This window comes from Hypanus sabinus, chromosome 20 (assembly GCF_030144855.1).
Source record: "Hypanus sabinus isolate sHypSab1 chromosome 20, sHypSab1.hap1, whole genome shotgun sequence".
In the NCBI taxonomy this organism is placed as follows: domain Eukaryota; kingdom Metazoa; phylum Chordata; class Chondrichthyes; order Myliobatiformes; family Dasyatidae; genus Hypanus; species Hypanus sabinus.
In genome coordinates this window covers 67,107,370-67,124,158 of record NC_082725.1, presented here as the reverse complement: position 1 = coordinate 67,124,158, position 16,789 = coordinate 67,107,370, and the positions used below count along the sequence as shown (strand labels likewise).

Here is a 16,789-nt window from a genome sequence, read left to right as displayed (position 1 = left end):
ACTAACACAAACGTACCACAGCAATGTGAAGAAGAGCTTCTCTGAACTCAAATGACGAACTTTGAAGTGGATGGGCTACAGTAGCAAAAGATCACTCTGGGTTCCACACCTGTCTTTAATAAAGTGGTTACTGAGTGTATGTCCTCTAGTTTTAGACTCCCCTGCTCTGGGAAGAAGAACATAGAACATACAGCACAGAACGGGCTCTTGGGCCAACAATGTGCCAACCTACTCCACAGTCAACATAACCCTTCGCTCCCACATGGCAATAACCCTCCATTTTTCTTGTATCCACGCACAACAAGAGTCTCTTAAATGTCCCTATTGTAACTGCCTTTATCACCTCCCCTGACAGTGCTCTGACATCTCCCCTAAACTTTTCGCACTCACTTTACACAGATATCCTGTGATATTGGCCATTGCCTCCCTGAGAAAAAAGTGTCACTACCCTCTCCCTATGCCTCTGGTGATCTATGTATATGACTAACTTGCCTCTCCTTTATTTCAAAGAGGAAAGCTCTAGCTCACTCCTCATACAGCACATGACCTTTCACCTTAGCTATGTTTTAAAACTCCATAAGTCTCCTTTGCTCTAAGGAAATGACCTACAACTATCCAGTTTATAACTCAAGCCCTTCAGTCGCAGCAAAACATCCTCATGTGTTGTTTCTGAACTCTCTAGCCACCTCTGCCACGTGGAAGCAATCCCAGCTCTTCAGCAACAGCAGCGTCTGAGGAGTGACAGGGGTAACTGACATTTCAAGTCAAGACCTTGTATCGGGACTGAGAGTGTAAACAGAGCCAGTAAAAAGGGCAACGGAGCTAGAAACTGGAAAGGCATAAAACTGGGTTATGGCTGGTGGGGTGTTGGAGAGGGGGAATAAAGAGTCTTTGAGAGATAAGAACATGGGATGTGGAGAAGTTACTGTTCATGTTGTTGGGTTGTGCACTACCAGACACAAGTTGCTGTTCCTTTAATAAACCTCTCTGAGGCAGTGAGAGATGGTGTATCAATGGGAAAGAAGTTAAAATGGTATGTTATTAGGAGTTTCTGATACACCTCCTGTGGTTATCTGAGGAAGGGAGCAGGGTGCACAGAGAGAGTGGTCCCTGCAGAAAGGGATGGATGGGGGGTGCATAGGGAAGAGAAAGAGGCCGATAGTGCAGAGTACAGTTCTGGCTACTTCCCCTCAATAACAAGTATACTTGTGGTGAGAGAGAGAGAGAGAGAGAGAGAGAGCAAGTTCAAAGGAGATCTGGGGGACAAATTACTTGTCAGAGAGATATAGGTGCCTGGAATGTTCTTTCAGAAGTTGTGATGAAGATATAAACATGATAGAGGCATATAAGAGGCTCCCCCAGGCCTGAGTTGACGTAGTAGTAGATAGGGATGTGAATGTGCAAAGAAAGGAGGGATCCTTTCTGACATTTGTAGCTAGAAAGAAATAGTTTAGTCCACTTTTAACTATGTTGTCACCACAGTGTGAGCTTGTTCTGTGCTGTACTATTCTATGTTATCCATGTATGGGTGAGGATAGCTTTGTGGAAGAAACACCAAGAGTGGAACCACTTTACTCTGAACATATTTGGTGTTTAAAATCCCACCTTGTCGAACTGTGTATCCCAGCAGAGCTCCCAGGACAACGAGCTTTCCCCACACTATCTCCCTCCAAGAATCTGCTGACTGAGGGTAGGGTTTGGGTTTCACATCACAGGAGGTGTGTGTTCTGGGGGGGACTTTGGCGATATCATCTCTCACTCTGTTTTCTTCACACTTGCTCAATGGTAGTGACTGTGGGTATGATTGAAGACATTAAGAAGCAGATTGACCACATCATGGAGGAGGTGAACTTATTGAAGGAGAAACAGGCCCTGCATACAGGTAAGGAGGGTGTGTGGGGAGGTTTATGTCTTGACTCCTTCACCTCTTAAATGCTAACAGAAAGTTGCAGCTAACGCTTAAGTGAAAAGAATAGTTACCATCATTGTATCATTTAGCCACAGCTTTCCGTCCCTTGCCATGTCATCAGAGGGAACTTAGTACTCAGCAACCTCCCATAAAGAGCAATAGCGTGGATTAAGAGATGCCCACTGAACAGGGCAGTGCTCTGCTCTGAATCGTTCACATCTTTCTGAGGACAGATGGGGATTCTGTTCAATTCACCCCAGTAGCATGACCCCCAATGGAGACACATTCCTTTTCCAATGACTCCTCTGAGATGTAGTCCTCAGCAGGGCTACTCGCCATTGCAGGGAGAGGAGAAGATCAGTTTAGCTTGTAAACTTCACTCCAGCCCTCTTGGACTTGGTCTGATAGAGAGCCGAAGTGTTAATGGGCATATACAACTGCACTTCCAAACACCCGAGTAATCACATTGTTAAGTTCACCAAAGACACAACAGTGGTGCTCATCACCAACAACGATGAGATTGTCCCACAAATAGGAGAAGGAAGAGCTCAAGGCCTGGTACCAGGCAAATAACCTCTTCCTCAATGTCAACAAGAGAAAGGAGACTTCAGGAGAACTTGCCCCCTCTTTACATCGGTGGCACAGTAGCGCGAGGGGTTTCAAACTCTTGGGATTGCTCACCCTGCACAAGCTCTCATGGTCCCAGGGCATATCCTACTTGATCAGAAAAGCTCCCCAATGCCTCTACATTCTGAGGAGGCTGAAAAGAGATGAACAATGCACATCTATACTTGCACAACCACACTGCGGCAGGCTGGAAGTCTCTACAAGGGGTAGCCGAAACTGCCCAAAGCATTACCAGCACCAGCCTACTCTCCCTCAAAGACATATATACAGAAAGGTGCCAGAAAAGGGCCAGTAGTGTTATGAAAGATTTCACATCAGGATGGAGGCTATATAGCATCCATGCCAGGACCATCAGACTCAAAAACAGTTACTTTCTCCAAGGAGTAATGCTGATCACACTCACTAACCCACTCCTCCATACCACCGACCCTCACTACTTTATCATTTCCTACAATATATACAGACACTTCTGTGCCTAGTATCACTTTATGTATGTACAATCAATCTATCAATATTAATATCTTATGTATTTGTATTTTATTGTGTTTTATTATTGTGTTCTTTATCTTATTGTGTTTTCTGTGCTGCATTGGATCTGGAGATACAGTTATCTTGTTCTCCTTTATGCTTATGTACTGGAAGTGACATTAAGCAGTCATGAATCAACAGATGCCGCCTGGTTGTCTGAGTGCATCTGCTCGATGTTCCTGCTGGAAGTCCACTGGTGCTATTCAAACCTGCCTCTATCTTCTCACCTCCCGCATCCCCACACCATCCTGTGGCATTGGCTCTCCCTTTCTGATCTCCAGGGGCGATTTGAAAGCTGAACGGAATCTATCAGTTTGTAAATTGTTCCTGTGGACTTAATCCTCTCTTTTGTTCCAGGTGATCCTGTGATATTGGAGTTGGGATGTCCCATTTCCTAAGCATTTTTTTTATAGCTTTGGGACTGTTAGATATTTGCTACTGCTCCTGTGGCTCAGTGATGCCTGGACACATTCCAGAAGAACCACATCTGAGGTTGACTGCAAGCTCCCAGGTTATTTCATAGGGATTTGGGGATCTCCTCCTGTTATTAGCTGATGCTGCCACTCCCAGGAGATTGTAAGGTTTAAGGGTCTGCTCCTGTTATGAGGATATTTCCAGGAGTGGAGGTCCCGAGTTATAGGGAGGGGGTTGGCCAGGCTCCTTGGAATGTAGGAGAATGGCGATTGACCTTGTAGGTGTGTTTAAAATTATGAGAAACATACATAATGTGGCTGCTTACAGTCTTTTCCAGAGGGTAGTGGAGTCCAAAACTAGGAGGAATTGATCGAGGGTGAAAGGAAAGTGATTTAAAGAAGATCTGATGGACACATTTTACACACAGTGGATGGTGTGTACAGGAGTCCCCCGCTTTACGAATGTTCGCTTTACACCACTTCGCTTTTACAAAAGACCTACATTAGCAACCCGTTTTTGCACTACAAAGAGGATTTTCAATCTTACAAAAATTTTTCCCATATAAATGAATGGTTCTTTGCTTTCTGCCTTTTCAGCTTAAGAAAGGTCTCGTAGGAATGCTCTGGCTTTGTAAAGGGGGGGGGCACCTGTATATGGAATGAGCTGCCTGTGGCAGGTGCAATAGTATCACTTGGATAGGTAAATGGAGAGGTGGGCCTCGGGGGGGGGGATATGGGAAAAGCAGGAAGTTGATACCAACTGGATAGGCAACATCACTTTGTAGACCATTATCCTCCCCATTGGATATGGCTCTGGAAAATCAGTTCTGAAAGAGTTAGCAGAAGTAATTGGAGCAGGATTAGTCGTGATCTTTGAAGAATCACTAGAGTTGGGAATGGTTCCAGGGGACTGGAATATCATAAATGTCTCTCCACTTTTTAAAAAGGGAGGGAGGCAAAAGACAGGAAATCATAGGCTGGTTAGCTCAACTAGGTAAGATATTAGGGACATAGAAAAATACAGCACTGAAACAAGCCCTTCAGCCCATTTAGTCCATGCAAAGTCATTTAAATTACCTACTCCCATTGACCATAGTCCTCCAAACCCCTACTATCCATGTATCTATCCAAACTTCCATTAAACGTTCAAATCAAACTTCCATGCACCATATACGCAGTCAGCTCGTTCCACAATCTCACAACCCACTTAGTGAAGAAGATTCTACAATCTTCTACTTCCAAGGAATAAAGCCCTAACCTGTTCAGTCTTTCCATATAACTCAGGCCCTCCAGACATGGCAACGTCCTTGTCAATTCTCTCTGTTCTCTTTCAACCTTATTTACATCTTTCATGTAGGTAGGTGACCAAAACTGCACACACCAAATTATGTCTCACCAATGTCTTATACAACCTGAACATAACATCAAATCTCCTGTACTCAATACTTTGATTTATGAAGGCCAATGTGTCAAAAGCTTTCTTTACGACCCTATCTACCCATGATGCCACTTTCAATGAATTATGGACCTGTATTCCCAGATTCCTTTGTTCTACAGCACTCCTCGGTGCCCTACCATTTGCTGTGTAAGACCTACCCGGTTGGTCCTACCAGTGCAACACCTCACACTTGTCTGCATTAAATTCCATCTGCCATTTTCTAGCCAATTTGTCCAGCTGGCCCCGATCCCAATGCAGGCCTTCCTTGCTGTCCACTACCGCCCAACCTTGGTGTTATCCACAGATTTGCTGATCCAGTTAACCACATTATCATCCAGATTGTTGATATAAATGACAAACAACACTGGACCCAGCACTGATCTTTGTGGTAGTCTACTAGTCACAGGCCTCCAGTCAGAGGTAATTGTTTACTACCACTCTCTGGCATCTCCCACAGAGCCAATGTCTAATCCATCCAAATTGAGTCCATTATTAAGACCATAAGATAAAGGAACAGAATTGGGTCATCTGGTCCATCGAGTCTGCTCTGCCATTTCATGCCTTCCTCATTAACACCTTAACTTGCAAATAACCTTTAGGGAAATCTGCACAATGACTCCCAAGTCCCTTTGCACTACAGATTTTTAATTTTTCTCTCCATTTAGAAAATAGTCTACACTTTTATTTTTTTACCAAAGTGCATGACCATATACTTCTTGATACTGTATTTCATCTGCCTAATCTGTCCATTTTTTGTTCATTCTCCTAATCTGTCCAAGTCTTCTCTGTTTCCTGAAAACTACCTGCCCCTCAACCTATCTTCGTATCATCGGCAATCTTGGCCAAAAAGCTATCAAATCCACATCATCCAAGTCCTGTATGTAAAACATAAAAAGAAACTGTGAAACACCACTAGTCACTGGCAGCCAACCAGAAAAAGGCCCCTTTATTCCCAGTCTTTGCCTCTGCTGATCAGCTAATGCCCTATCCATGCTGGAATCTTTCCTAAGGGCTCTTCCTAAGCAGCCTCATGTGTGGCACCTTGTCAAAGGCCTTCTGAAAATCCATGTACACAACATCCACTGCATCTCCCTTGTGTATACTGCTTGTTATTTTCTCAAAGAATTCTAATAGATTTGTCAAGGAAGGTTTACCCTTGAGGAAACCATGCTGATTACAGGCTATTTTGTCATGTGCTTCTAAGTACCCTAAAACCACATCCTTAACTCCAACATCTTCTCAACCACAGAGGTCAGGCTAACTGGCCTAGAATTATTTTCTTCTGCCTCTCCCTTCTTGAAGAGTGGAGTAACTTTTGCAATTATCCAGTCTTCCAGAACCATACCAGAATAGTGATGTTTGAAAGATCATTACTAATGCCTCCACCATCTCTTCAGCCACCTCTTTCAGAACCCTGGGGTGTACACGATCTGGTCCAGATGACTTGCCCTTGCATCTTTCCAAGATCTTTCTCCCTAATTAAGACAACTTCTGCACCCTGACACACTCGAACTTCCTGAATTCTGTTAGTGTCTTTCACAGTAAAGACGGATGCAAAATATTTATTCAGTGAGTCTGCCATTTCCTTGTCCCCCATTACTACTTCTCCAGCATCAGTTTCCTACGGTCCGATACCTACTCTTGCCTCTCCTTTCCTCTATGTATTTGAAGTAACTTTTGGTATCCCCTTTAACATTATTGGCTAGCTTATTTTTGTATTCTATCATTTCCTTCTTTAGGACATTTTTAGTTGCTTTCTGTTAGTTTTAATAAGTATTCCAATCCTTTAAATTCCCAGTAACTTTTGCTCTTTCTGTATATGTCCTCTCTTTGGCTTATATGGTGGCTTTGTCCTTTCTTGTCAGCTATGGTTGTGTCAACTTGCCTTTTAAATACTTCTTCCTCTGGGATGTATCTATTCTGTGCCTTCCAAATTACTTCCAGAAATTCTAGCCAGTGTTGCTCTGTCATCATCCCTGCTGGTGTTCCTTTCCAATTAATCTTGGCCAACTTCATAACTCCCCTTACTCCACTGACATCTGACTTCAGCTTCTCCTTCTCAAATTCTCTCAGATTATGATAATTGGTCACCAAGGGTTCCTTTACTTTAAGCTTTCTAATCAATTCTGGTTCATGCACAACACCCAGTCCTAGCGGACTCAACCACCATCTGCTCTAAAAAGCCGCCTGACAGGCATTCCAGAGATTCTCCCTTTTGGGATCCAGCACCGACCTGATTTTCCTCCTCCACCCTGCGTATTGAAACCCACCATAATCATCGTAACACACACACAAAATGCTGGTGGAACACAACAGGCCAGGCAGCATCCGTAAGGAGAAGCGCTGTCGACGTTTCGGGCCGAGACCCTTCATCAGGACTATCGTAACATTGCCCTAATGACATGTATTTTCTATCTCGTATTGTAACTTACAGACCTCACCTTTACTACTGTTTGGGGGTCTGTATATAATTCCCATCAGGGTCTTTTTACCCCTGTAGTTCCTTAGCGCTACCCACAATAATTCAACACCTTCTGATCCTATGTCACCTCTTCCTAATGATTTGATTTCAACAGAGTCACAACACCCTCTTTGCCTACCTCCCTGTCCTTTTGATACAAAGTGTATCCTTGGATGTTAAGCTCCCAGCTATATACTTTCAGCCATGATCCAGCAATGCCTGTGATGTCACACATGTCAATCTGTGTGCCACAAGTTCACCTACCTTATTCCATATACTATATGCATCAAAATACAACACCTTCAGTCTCTTTTCGATTTTGTTGAGATACTCCTGTCAAATTAGTTTAAACCCTCTTCCACAGCTCTAGAAAACCTGCCCACAAGGATGTTGGTTCCCCTTGGGTTTAAGTGTAACCTGTCACCTTTATACAGGTTGAACCTTTGCCAGCAGAGATCCCAATGATCCATAAGTCTGAACCCGTGACCCTTGCGGCAGTTCCTCAGCCACGCATTCATCTGACAAATAATCTGACCTTCACAGGCAAAACAGAGATGATTATTCTGGAGGTTCTGATTTTCAGCTTCCTACCTGGCTCCATAAAATCCCTCTTCAGGACCTCCTCTCCTTTCCTACCCATGTCATTGGTGTCAACGTGTACCAAGACTTCTGGCTGCTCACCCTCCCCCTATAGAAAGCCATGGACTCGATCTGAGACATCCTAACCCAGGCACTTGGGAGACAACATAACATAAAGGATGAGTTTTCAATATATTTGCAGCACATGATAAAACCCCTCTCAACCCCATTCGCCTGCCTTCTCCCCATAACCTTTGAGGCACTAACTAATCAAGAACCAATCAACTGATACCCAGTGACTTGGCCTCACAGCTGCCTGCAGCAATGAGTTCCATAGACTCACTACCCTCTGGCTAAGAAAACACCTCATCATCTCTTTTCTAAATGGATATCCTTCTATTCTGAGGCTGTGCCCTCAAGTCCTAGACTCTCCCCACTATAGGAAACATCCTCTCCACACCCACTCTATCTAGGCCTTTCAATATTCGATAAATTTCAATGAGATCCCTCATTCTTATAGCCTCCAGCAAGTACAGGCCTAGTGTCTTCAAATGTTCCTCATATGTTAACCTTTTCATTCTCAGAATCATTCTTGCGAACCTCCTCTTCAATGCCAGCACATCTTTTTTTAGATAAGGGACCCAAAACTGCTCTCAATCCTCCATGTACAATCTGACAAATGTCTTGTGACACGTCAGCATTACATCCTTGCTTGTACAGTCTAGTCTTCTTGAAATAACCGCTAACATTGTTTCAATGTTCAAAGTACGTGTACATCACCAGACACAACCCTGAGATTAATTTTATTGCGGACAATCACAGTAAATACAAGAAACACAATACAATTACAACACAATACAACAGGGTGGACAACAAAACAACCAATATGCAAATAATAATAACAATAAATAAATAAGCAATAAATATTGAACATGAGATGAAGTCCTTGAAGGTAAATCGATAGATTGTGGAAACAGTTCAATGATCGGGTGAATGAAGTTATACTCTCTGGGTCAAGAACCCCAGATGGTTGAGGGTAATAACAGTTTCTGAACCTGATGGTGTGGGTCCTGAGGCTCCTGTACCACCTTCCTGATGGCAGCAGTGAGACGAGCACATGGCCTGGGTGATGGATGTTGCTTTTCTGTACTCTGTATAGATGTCCTCAATGGTGGGATTTATCTGATGGACTGGTCTGTATCCACGATTTTTCTGTAGATTTTTCCATACAAGGGCATTGGTGTTTCCATACCAGGCCTTGATGCAACCAGTCAATATACTCTCCACCACATAGCTGTAGAAGTTTGTCAAAATTTTAGATTACATGTCAAATCATCACAATTGTCTAAAAAAACTTGAATCTCTGCCATAATTTCTTCACTTTCCTTATCACCAACTTAGCCTGCAACTTAACCTTTGGACTCCCAAATCTCTTTGCATCTCCAGGTTTTGAGTTTTCAGTTTAGAAAGTCGTTTCCTTCTTTCCTTCTTTCCTTCCACCAAAGTGCATGACTATATATTTTCTTACACTCTATTTCATCTGAAAGTTCTTTGTCCATTCTCGAAATCTGCCTGGTCTTTCAGAATTTCTGCCCCACCACCTATCTTCATATCATCCGCAAACTTGGCCACAGTGCCGTCAATTCCATAATCTGTATCATTGACACAGAATGTGAAAAGAAGTACATCACAGCATAGACCCCAGTGGAACTCCACTAGTCACAAGCAGCCAACCACAGAAGGCCCCTTTATTCCTACTCTTTGCTTCCTACAATTCAGCTAATGCTCTATCCATGCTAATATGTTTCCTATAATACCATTGGCTCTTAAAAAAAACCCAGCAGCTTCATGTGTGGCACCTTGTCAAAAGGGTTCTAAAAATGCAAGTAAGCAATATCTGCCGGTTCTCATTTGTCTATCCTGCTCAATATTTTCTCATAGGTTTGTCAGTCAAGCTTTTCCCCTTATGGAAACCAAAACATTTTTGTATTATTTTATCATGTGCATCCAAGTACCCCAAAACTTCATCCTCAATATTGGACTCCAACATTTTCCCAACAACTGAAGTTAGGCTTTCAGCTTCACTAGCACCTTCTCCTTAGTATCAGCTACACTCACTTCTGCCCCCTGACACTCTTGAATTTATAGTATGCTGCTAATGACTTCCACAGTGAACGCTGATTAAAATTCTTTTTAAGTTTGTCTGCCATTTCTTTGTTCTGCATTACTGGCTTTCCAGTGGCCCAATATCCACTCTCACCTCTCTTTTCCTCTTCAAATATCTGATAAACATTTTGGTATCATCTTTTATATGATTAACTAGCTTACCTTAATATTTCATCTTTTCTCTGTGCTTTTTAGTTGCCTCCTTTTAAAACCTTCCCAATCCTCTAACTTTCCAATATTTTGTTACATTATATGCCCTCTTCTTTGCTTTTATGTTGTCTTTGACTTCCCTTGTTGCCATCATTCCATCGTGCTCCCAGAAACACCACCCATGTCTTTCTGTTGTCATCCCTCTTAGTGTCACCTTCCAATCAAGTTTGGCCAGCTTCTCTCTCATGCCTCTGTAATTCCATTTACTCCACTGACACATCTTCTCCCTCTCAAACTGCAGGGTGAATTCAATCATATTATGACCACTGTTCCTTTAAGGCTCCCTAATCAAATCTGGTTCATTACACAACACCCAGTCCAGAATTGCCTTTCCCCTGGTGGGCTCAACCACCCTGCAGACATTCTATAAATCCCTCTCTTGCGATCCAGTATCAACCTGATTTCCCCAATCTACCTACATGTTGAGAAAAATGATTCTGATTTAAATTTTTATTTGCCTTTAAACCTGGCTTACACAGTACCTGCACACTACACAGCACCTTCAATATCAATGTGATATTGATAATCAATGGTTTTTAGCAAGAGTTGAAATAACAGTTTCAAGTTGTGACAGCAAAAGCCTTAAGCCCCCATGTGTAACAATGTTCAAGTGCTTTCTGTTCTGTGTGAGTGTGTGGTTCTCTGCACCGAAGCCTCTCTCAATGAGGTAGGAGGATGGAAATGCAATGAAGAACAGTTTGACTCTTTGCCAAAGACCAGGAAACTTCATATGACAATGTAGCCACATACCACAAAAGCTGACATTTTTTGAAAAACATTTTTGCTTTTTCATCATTCTGAATTTTGGTAATTCTTCTTGCAAGTTCTCTTCCTGTTCTTTCACCTTGTAAAGAAATGGGTTCATTACCCAGTCCAGAATTTCCAGATCGTTCAAATCCTTGAATTGATTCTGAAAACCTTCTTCACTGACTGCAGGTGTAAGCAGTACTCTTGAAAATCACTCTGTGAAAGAGAGTGCTGTACTTTCCACATAGGAAACTGTGAGAACATTCTTCTCCCAATGTTTTGCTTACGTATTTCCAATTTTCTGATAAAAGTGGACACTGCACTTTTTGCCTGGATTGAATTAAAATTCATATTTAGAATATTTGTTTTGTCAAACAGATCAGCTCGGTATGCCACATATCCGTGTGGAAGTTCAATCTTGTTCCCCAAGCTCTTGTTGACTTTGAGCAAAAATTCAACCAGTGTCAAAAAGATCAAAGAAGCTATTTAAGGAGCAGCAAACACACTTCAGTGTGAAGAAGCAAGCATTAAAATTCTTCATCATTATCTTGGCATAACTGGTGAAATATTCTGGTATTTAATATATTCTGATATAGTTTCTTCTTAAATCCAAGAATTTTGCTACTTCAGAGCCTTGTTCAACTGGCCCATATGATGAAAACTGTCTGTTAAGTAAGCTAGTTTCTGCAGCCATTCTCCATCTTCAAAGCACTCAACAAAATCTGGCCTACTATTTTCTTGAAAGCACTCCTGCAATTCACTTTTTAGCTCAAGTGCCCTGTTGAGAACTCTTCCTCTGGAATTCTGTGTGTACAGGAGATTGGTGTGCTCTTTGTCCAGGTATTCACACAGTTTTTAAAACATTCTCCAGTCAACTGGTTTTAAAGTAACGAAATAACTTGCTTCCTGACTGACTGTGCCTTTATTTTCAATCTGTTTGTTTTGAGATTCCAATAGTCGTTTAAAATAATCAGCACTTTAATGTGTCTTATGACTATGATTTGTAGTTAAGCGACTTTTCAATTTTGCTGGAGCCATTGCTGCATCTGTAAGTTGTCTGCCAAAGACTGGGTACAATGGAATAGGACAACTTTGATCCCCAGTCCATGTGAAACCCATTGATAAGTAACTTTCATTGTAAAAACAGGCAACACACACAAAATGTTGAAGGAGAGATGGACTTCCTTTCTGTCCATTGTTGTCCGTTTGTGTGCAGTAAAGCAACTCAGAAGATAGTAATTCTTCATCATTAACCTCATCAGAATTGTCCGTAGGCCTAGGCTCAGAATCCCCGTCTTCCATCTCACACCTCCTCTTCAAAAATCACCACACTGGACCGTCTTTACAATGAAAATTTCCTCCAATTTTCTACGATACCGGCAGAGTTTGTTTACTCTCAAAAGTCAGTTGGCAGTGGGAGGTAATTTGTGAGGAAAAGGCTGACATCACAGCCCAAGTTGGGTGAGTCTATTCAGTGCTCGTAAAATGCACTTCATGCTCCTCATCTGCCTACCGTCCTCCCCTCCGTGCAATACGGCACTCCTCACCAGTCTACCGTCCTCCCCTCCGTGCAATACAGCACTCCTCACCAGTCTACCGTCATCCCCACCGTGTAATACAGCACTCCTCACCAGTCTACCGTCCTCCCCTCCATGCAATACAGCACTCCTCACCAGTCTACCGTCCTCCCCTCCGTGCAATACAGCACTCCTCACCAGTCTACCGTCCTCCCCTCCATGCAATACAGCACTCCTCACCAGTCTACCGTCCTCCCCTCCGTGCAATACAACACTCCTCACCAGTCTACCATCATCCCCTCCGTGCAATACAGCACTCCTCACCAGCCTACCGTCATCCCCTCCGTGCAATACAACACTCCTCACCAGCCTACCGTCATCCCCTCCGTGCAATACAGCACTCATCACCAGTCTACCGTCCTCCCCTCCATGCAATACAGCACTCCTCACCAGCCTACCGTCATCCCCTCCGTGCAATACAACACTCATCACCAGTCTACCGTCCGTGCAATACAGCACTCCTCACCAGTCTACCGTCCTCCCCTCCGTGCAATACAGCACTCCTCACCAGCCTACCGTCCTCCCCTCCATGCAATACAGCTCTCCTCACCAGCCTACTGTCCTCCCCTCCATGCAATACAGCTCTCCTCACCAGCCTACTGTCCTCCCCTCCATGCAATACAGCTCTCCTCACCAGCCTACTGTCCTCCCCTCCATGCAATACAGCTCTCCTCACCAGCCTACCGTCCTCCCCTCCGTGCAATACAGCACTCCTCACCAGTCTACCGTCCTCCCCTCCGTGCAATACAGCACTCCTCACCAGCCTACCGTCCTCCCCTCCATGCAATACAGCTCTCCTCACCAGCCTACTGTCCTCCCCTCCATGCAATACAGCACTCCTCACCAGCCTACCGCCCTCCCCTCTGTGCAATACTGCACTCCTCACCAGTCTACCGTCCTCCACTCCCTGCAATACAGCACTCCTCACCAGTCTACCGTCATCCCCTCCGTGCAATACAGCACTCCTCACCAGTCTACCGTCATCCCCTCCGTGCAATACAACACTCCTCACCAGTCTACCGTCATCCCCTCCGTGTAATACAACACTCCTCACCAGTCTACCGTCCTCCCCTCCATGTAATACAACACTCCTCACCAGTCTACCGTCCTCCCCTCCGTGCAATACAACACTCCTCACCAGTCTACCGTCATCCCCTCCGTGCAATACAGCACTCCTCACCAGTCTACCGTCCTCCCCTCCGTGCAATACAGCACTCCTCACCAGCCTACCGTCCTCCCCTCCGTGCAATACAGCACTCCTCACCAGTCTACCGTCCTCCCCTCCGTGCAATACAGCACTCCTCACCAGTCTACCGTCCTCCCCTCCGTGCAATACAGCACTCCTCACCAGCCTACCGTCCTCCCCTCCGTGCAATACAGCACTCCTCACCAGTCTACCGTCATCCCCTCCGTGCAATACAACACTCCTCACCAGTCTACCGTCATCCCCTCTGTGCAATACAGCACTCCTCACCAGTCTACCGTCATCCCCTCCGTGCAATACAACACTCCTCACCAGTCTACCGTCCTCCCCTCCGTGCAATACAACACTCCTCACCAGTCTACCGTCCTCCCCTCCGTGCAATACAACACTCCTCACCAGTCTACCGTCCTCCCCTCCGTGTAATACAGCTCTCCTCACCAGTCTACCGTCCTCCCCTCCGTGCAATACAACACTCCTCACCAGCCTACCGTCATCCCCTCCGTGCAATACAACACTCCTCACCAGTCTACCATCCTCCCCTCCATGTAATACAACACTCCTCACCAGCCTACCGTCATCCCCTCCGTGCAATACAACACTCCTCACCAGTCTACCGTCCTCCCCTCCGTGCAATACAACACTCCTCACCAGCCTACCGTCATCCCCTCCGTGCAATACAACACTCCTCACCAGTCTACCGTCCTCCCCTCCATGTAATACAACACTCCTCACCAGCCTACCGTCATCCCCTCCGTGCAATACAGCACTCCTCACCAGCCTACCGTCCTCCCCTCCGTGCAATACAACACTCCTCACCAGTCTACCGTCCTCCCCTCCGTGCAATACAGCACTCCTCACCAGTCTACCGTCATCCCCTCCGTGCAATACAGCTCTCCTCACCAGTCTACCGTCATCCCCTCCGTGCAATACAGCACTCCTCACCAGCCTACCGTCATCCCCTCCGTGCAATACAGCACTCCTCACCAGTCTACCGTCCTCCCCTCCGTGCAATACAGCACTCCTCACCAGCCTACTGTCCTCCCCTCCATGCAATACAGCACTCCTCACCAGTCTACCGTCCTCCCCTCCGTGTAATACAACACTCCTCACCAGCCTACCGTCATCCCCTCCGTGTAATACAACACTCCTCACCAGCCTACCGTCCTCGCCTCCCTGCAATACAACACTCCTCACCAGTCTACCGTCATCCCCTCCGTGTAATACAGCACTCCTCACCAGTCTACCGTCCTCCACTCCCTGCAATACAGCACTCCTCACCAGCCTACCGTCATCCCCTCCGTGCAATACAGCACTCCTCACCAGCCTACCGTCATCCCCTCCGTGTAATACAACACTCCTCACCAGTCTACCGTCATCCCCTCCGTGTAATACAGCACTCCTCACCAGCCTACCAGCCTCCCCTCCGTGCAATACAGCACTCCTCACCAGTCTACCGTCATCCCCTCCGTGTAATACAGCACTCCTCACCAGCCTACCGTCATCCCCTCCGTGTAATACAACACTCCTCACCAGTCTACCGTCCTCCACTCCCTGCAATACAGCACTCCTCACCAGCCTACCGTCCTCCCCTCCGTGTAATACAACACTCCTCACCAGCCTACCATCCTCCCCTCCATGCAATACAGCTCTCCTCACCAGCCTACCATCCTCCCCTCCGTGCAATACAGCTCTCCTCACCAGTCTACCATCCTCCCCTCCGTGCAATACAACACTCCTCACCAGCCTACCGTCATCCCCTCCGTGCAATTCAACACTCCTCACCAGTCTACCGTCCTCCCCTCCATGTAATACAACACTCCTCACCAGCCTACCGTCATCCCCTCCGTGCAATACAGCACTCCTCACCAGCCTACCGTCCTCCCCTCCGTGCAATACAGCACTCCTCACCAGTCTACCGTCCTCCCCTCCGTGCAATACAGCACTCCTCACCAGTCTACCGTCATCCCCTCCGTGCAATACAACACTCCTCACCAGCCTACCGTCCGTGCAATACAGCACTCATCTGCCTACCATCCTCCCTCCGTGCGATACAGCTCTCCTCATCAGCCTACCATCCTCCCTCCATGCGATACAGCTCTCCTCATCAGCCTACCATCCTCCCCTCCATGCAATACAGCTCTCCTCATCAGCCTACCATCCTCCCTCCATGCGATACAGCTCTCCTCATCAGCCTACCATCCTCCCTCCGTGCAATACAGCTCTCCTCATCAGCCTACTATCCTCCCCTCCATGCAATACAGCTCTCCTCATCAGCCTACCATCCTCCCTCCGTGCAATACAGCTCTCCTCATCAGCCTACCATCCTCCCTCCGTGCAATACAGCACTCCTCACCAGTCTACCATCCTCCCCTCCGTGCAATACAGCTCTCCTCACCAGCCTACCGTCCTCCCCTCCATGTAATACAGCTCTCCTCACCAGCCTACCGTCCTCCCCTCCATGTAATACAGCTCTCCTCACCAGCCTACCATCCTCCCCTCCGTGCAATACAACACTCACCATCACCTACCATCCTCCACTCCATGCAATACAGCACTCACCAATTATGAATGGCCTCCCCTATCTTGCATTAAAAACTGAGAATGGACTCAAGCAAATAAAAACGGCGACACTGCGTACTGGACTTAGAGACCTCTAATGAGGTTGCTAACGTGGCTGCTCGTTCACTGCCCACCACTGCAAGTGTAGCTTTGCGCGTTGCACCAAGTTCAAAAAATGATGTTCATTTTTGTTTAATCACAATCTCTTGCAGCGTCTCCTCACAGAACCTTAGGGTTCTGTGGTACCCTGCCTTAACCTTATGCCTCCTTGTGTTATGGGAAAAGGTTTCTGGCTGCCCAGTCTGTCTGTGCCTTTTATCATCCTGGACACCAGTATCAATTCATCTCTCATCCTCCTTCTCTTAAAGAGA

General features: G+C 45.8%; 1 protein-coding gene across 1 annotated transcript in view; it reads left to right on the top strand.

Moving 5' to 3' along the window:
* LOC132378706 (tetranectin-like) overlaps positions 1 to 16,789 on the top strand; it is a 30,180-nt gene that overhangs the window by 8,657 nt on the left and 4,734 nt on the right. The window contains exon 2 of the mRNA XM_059945807.1: positions 1,790 to 1,882. Coding sequence (XP_059801790.1) covers positions 1,790 to 1,882 — 93 coding nt within the window. The remainder of the gene's footprint in view (positions 1 to 1,789; positions 1,883 to 16,789) is intronic.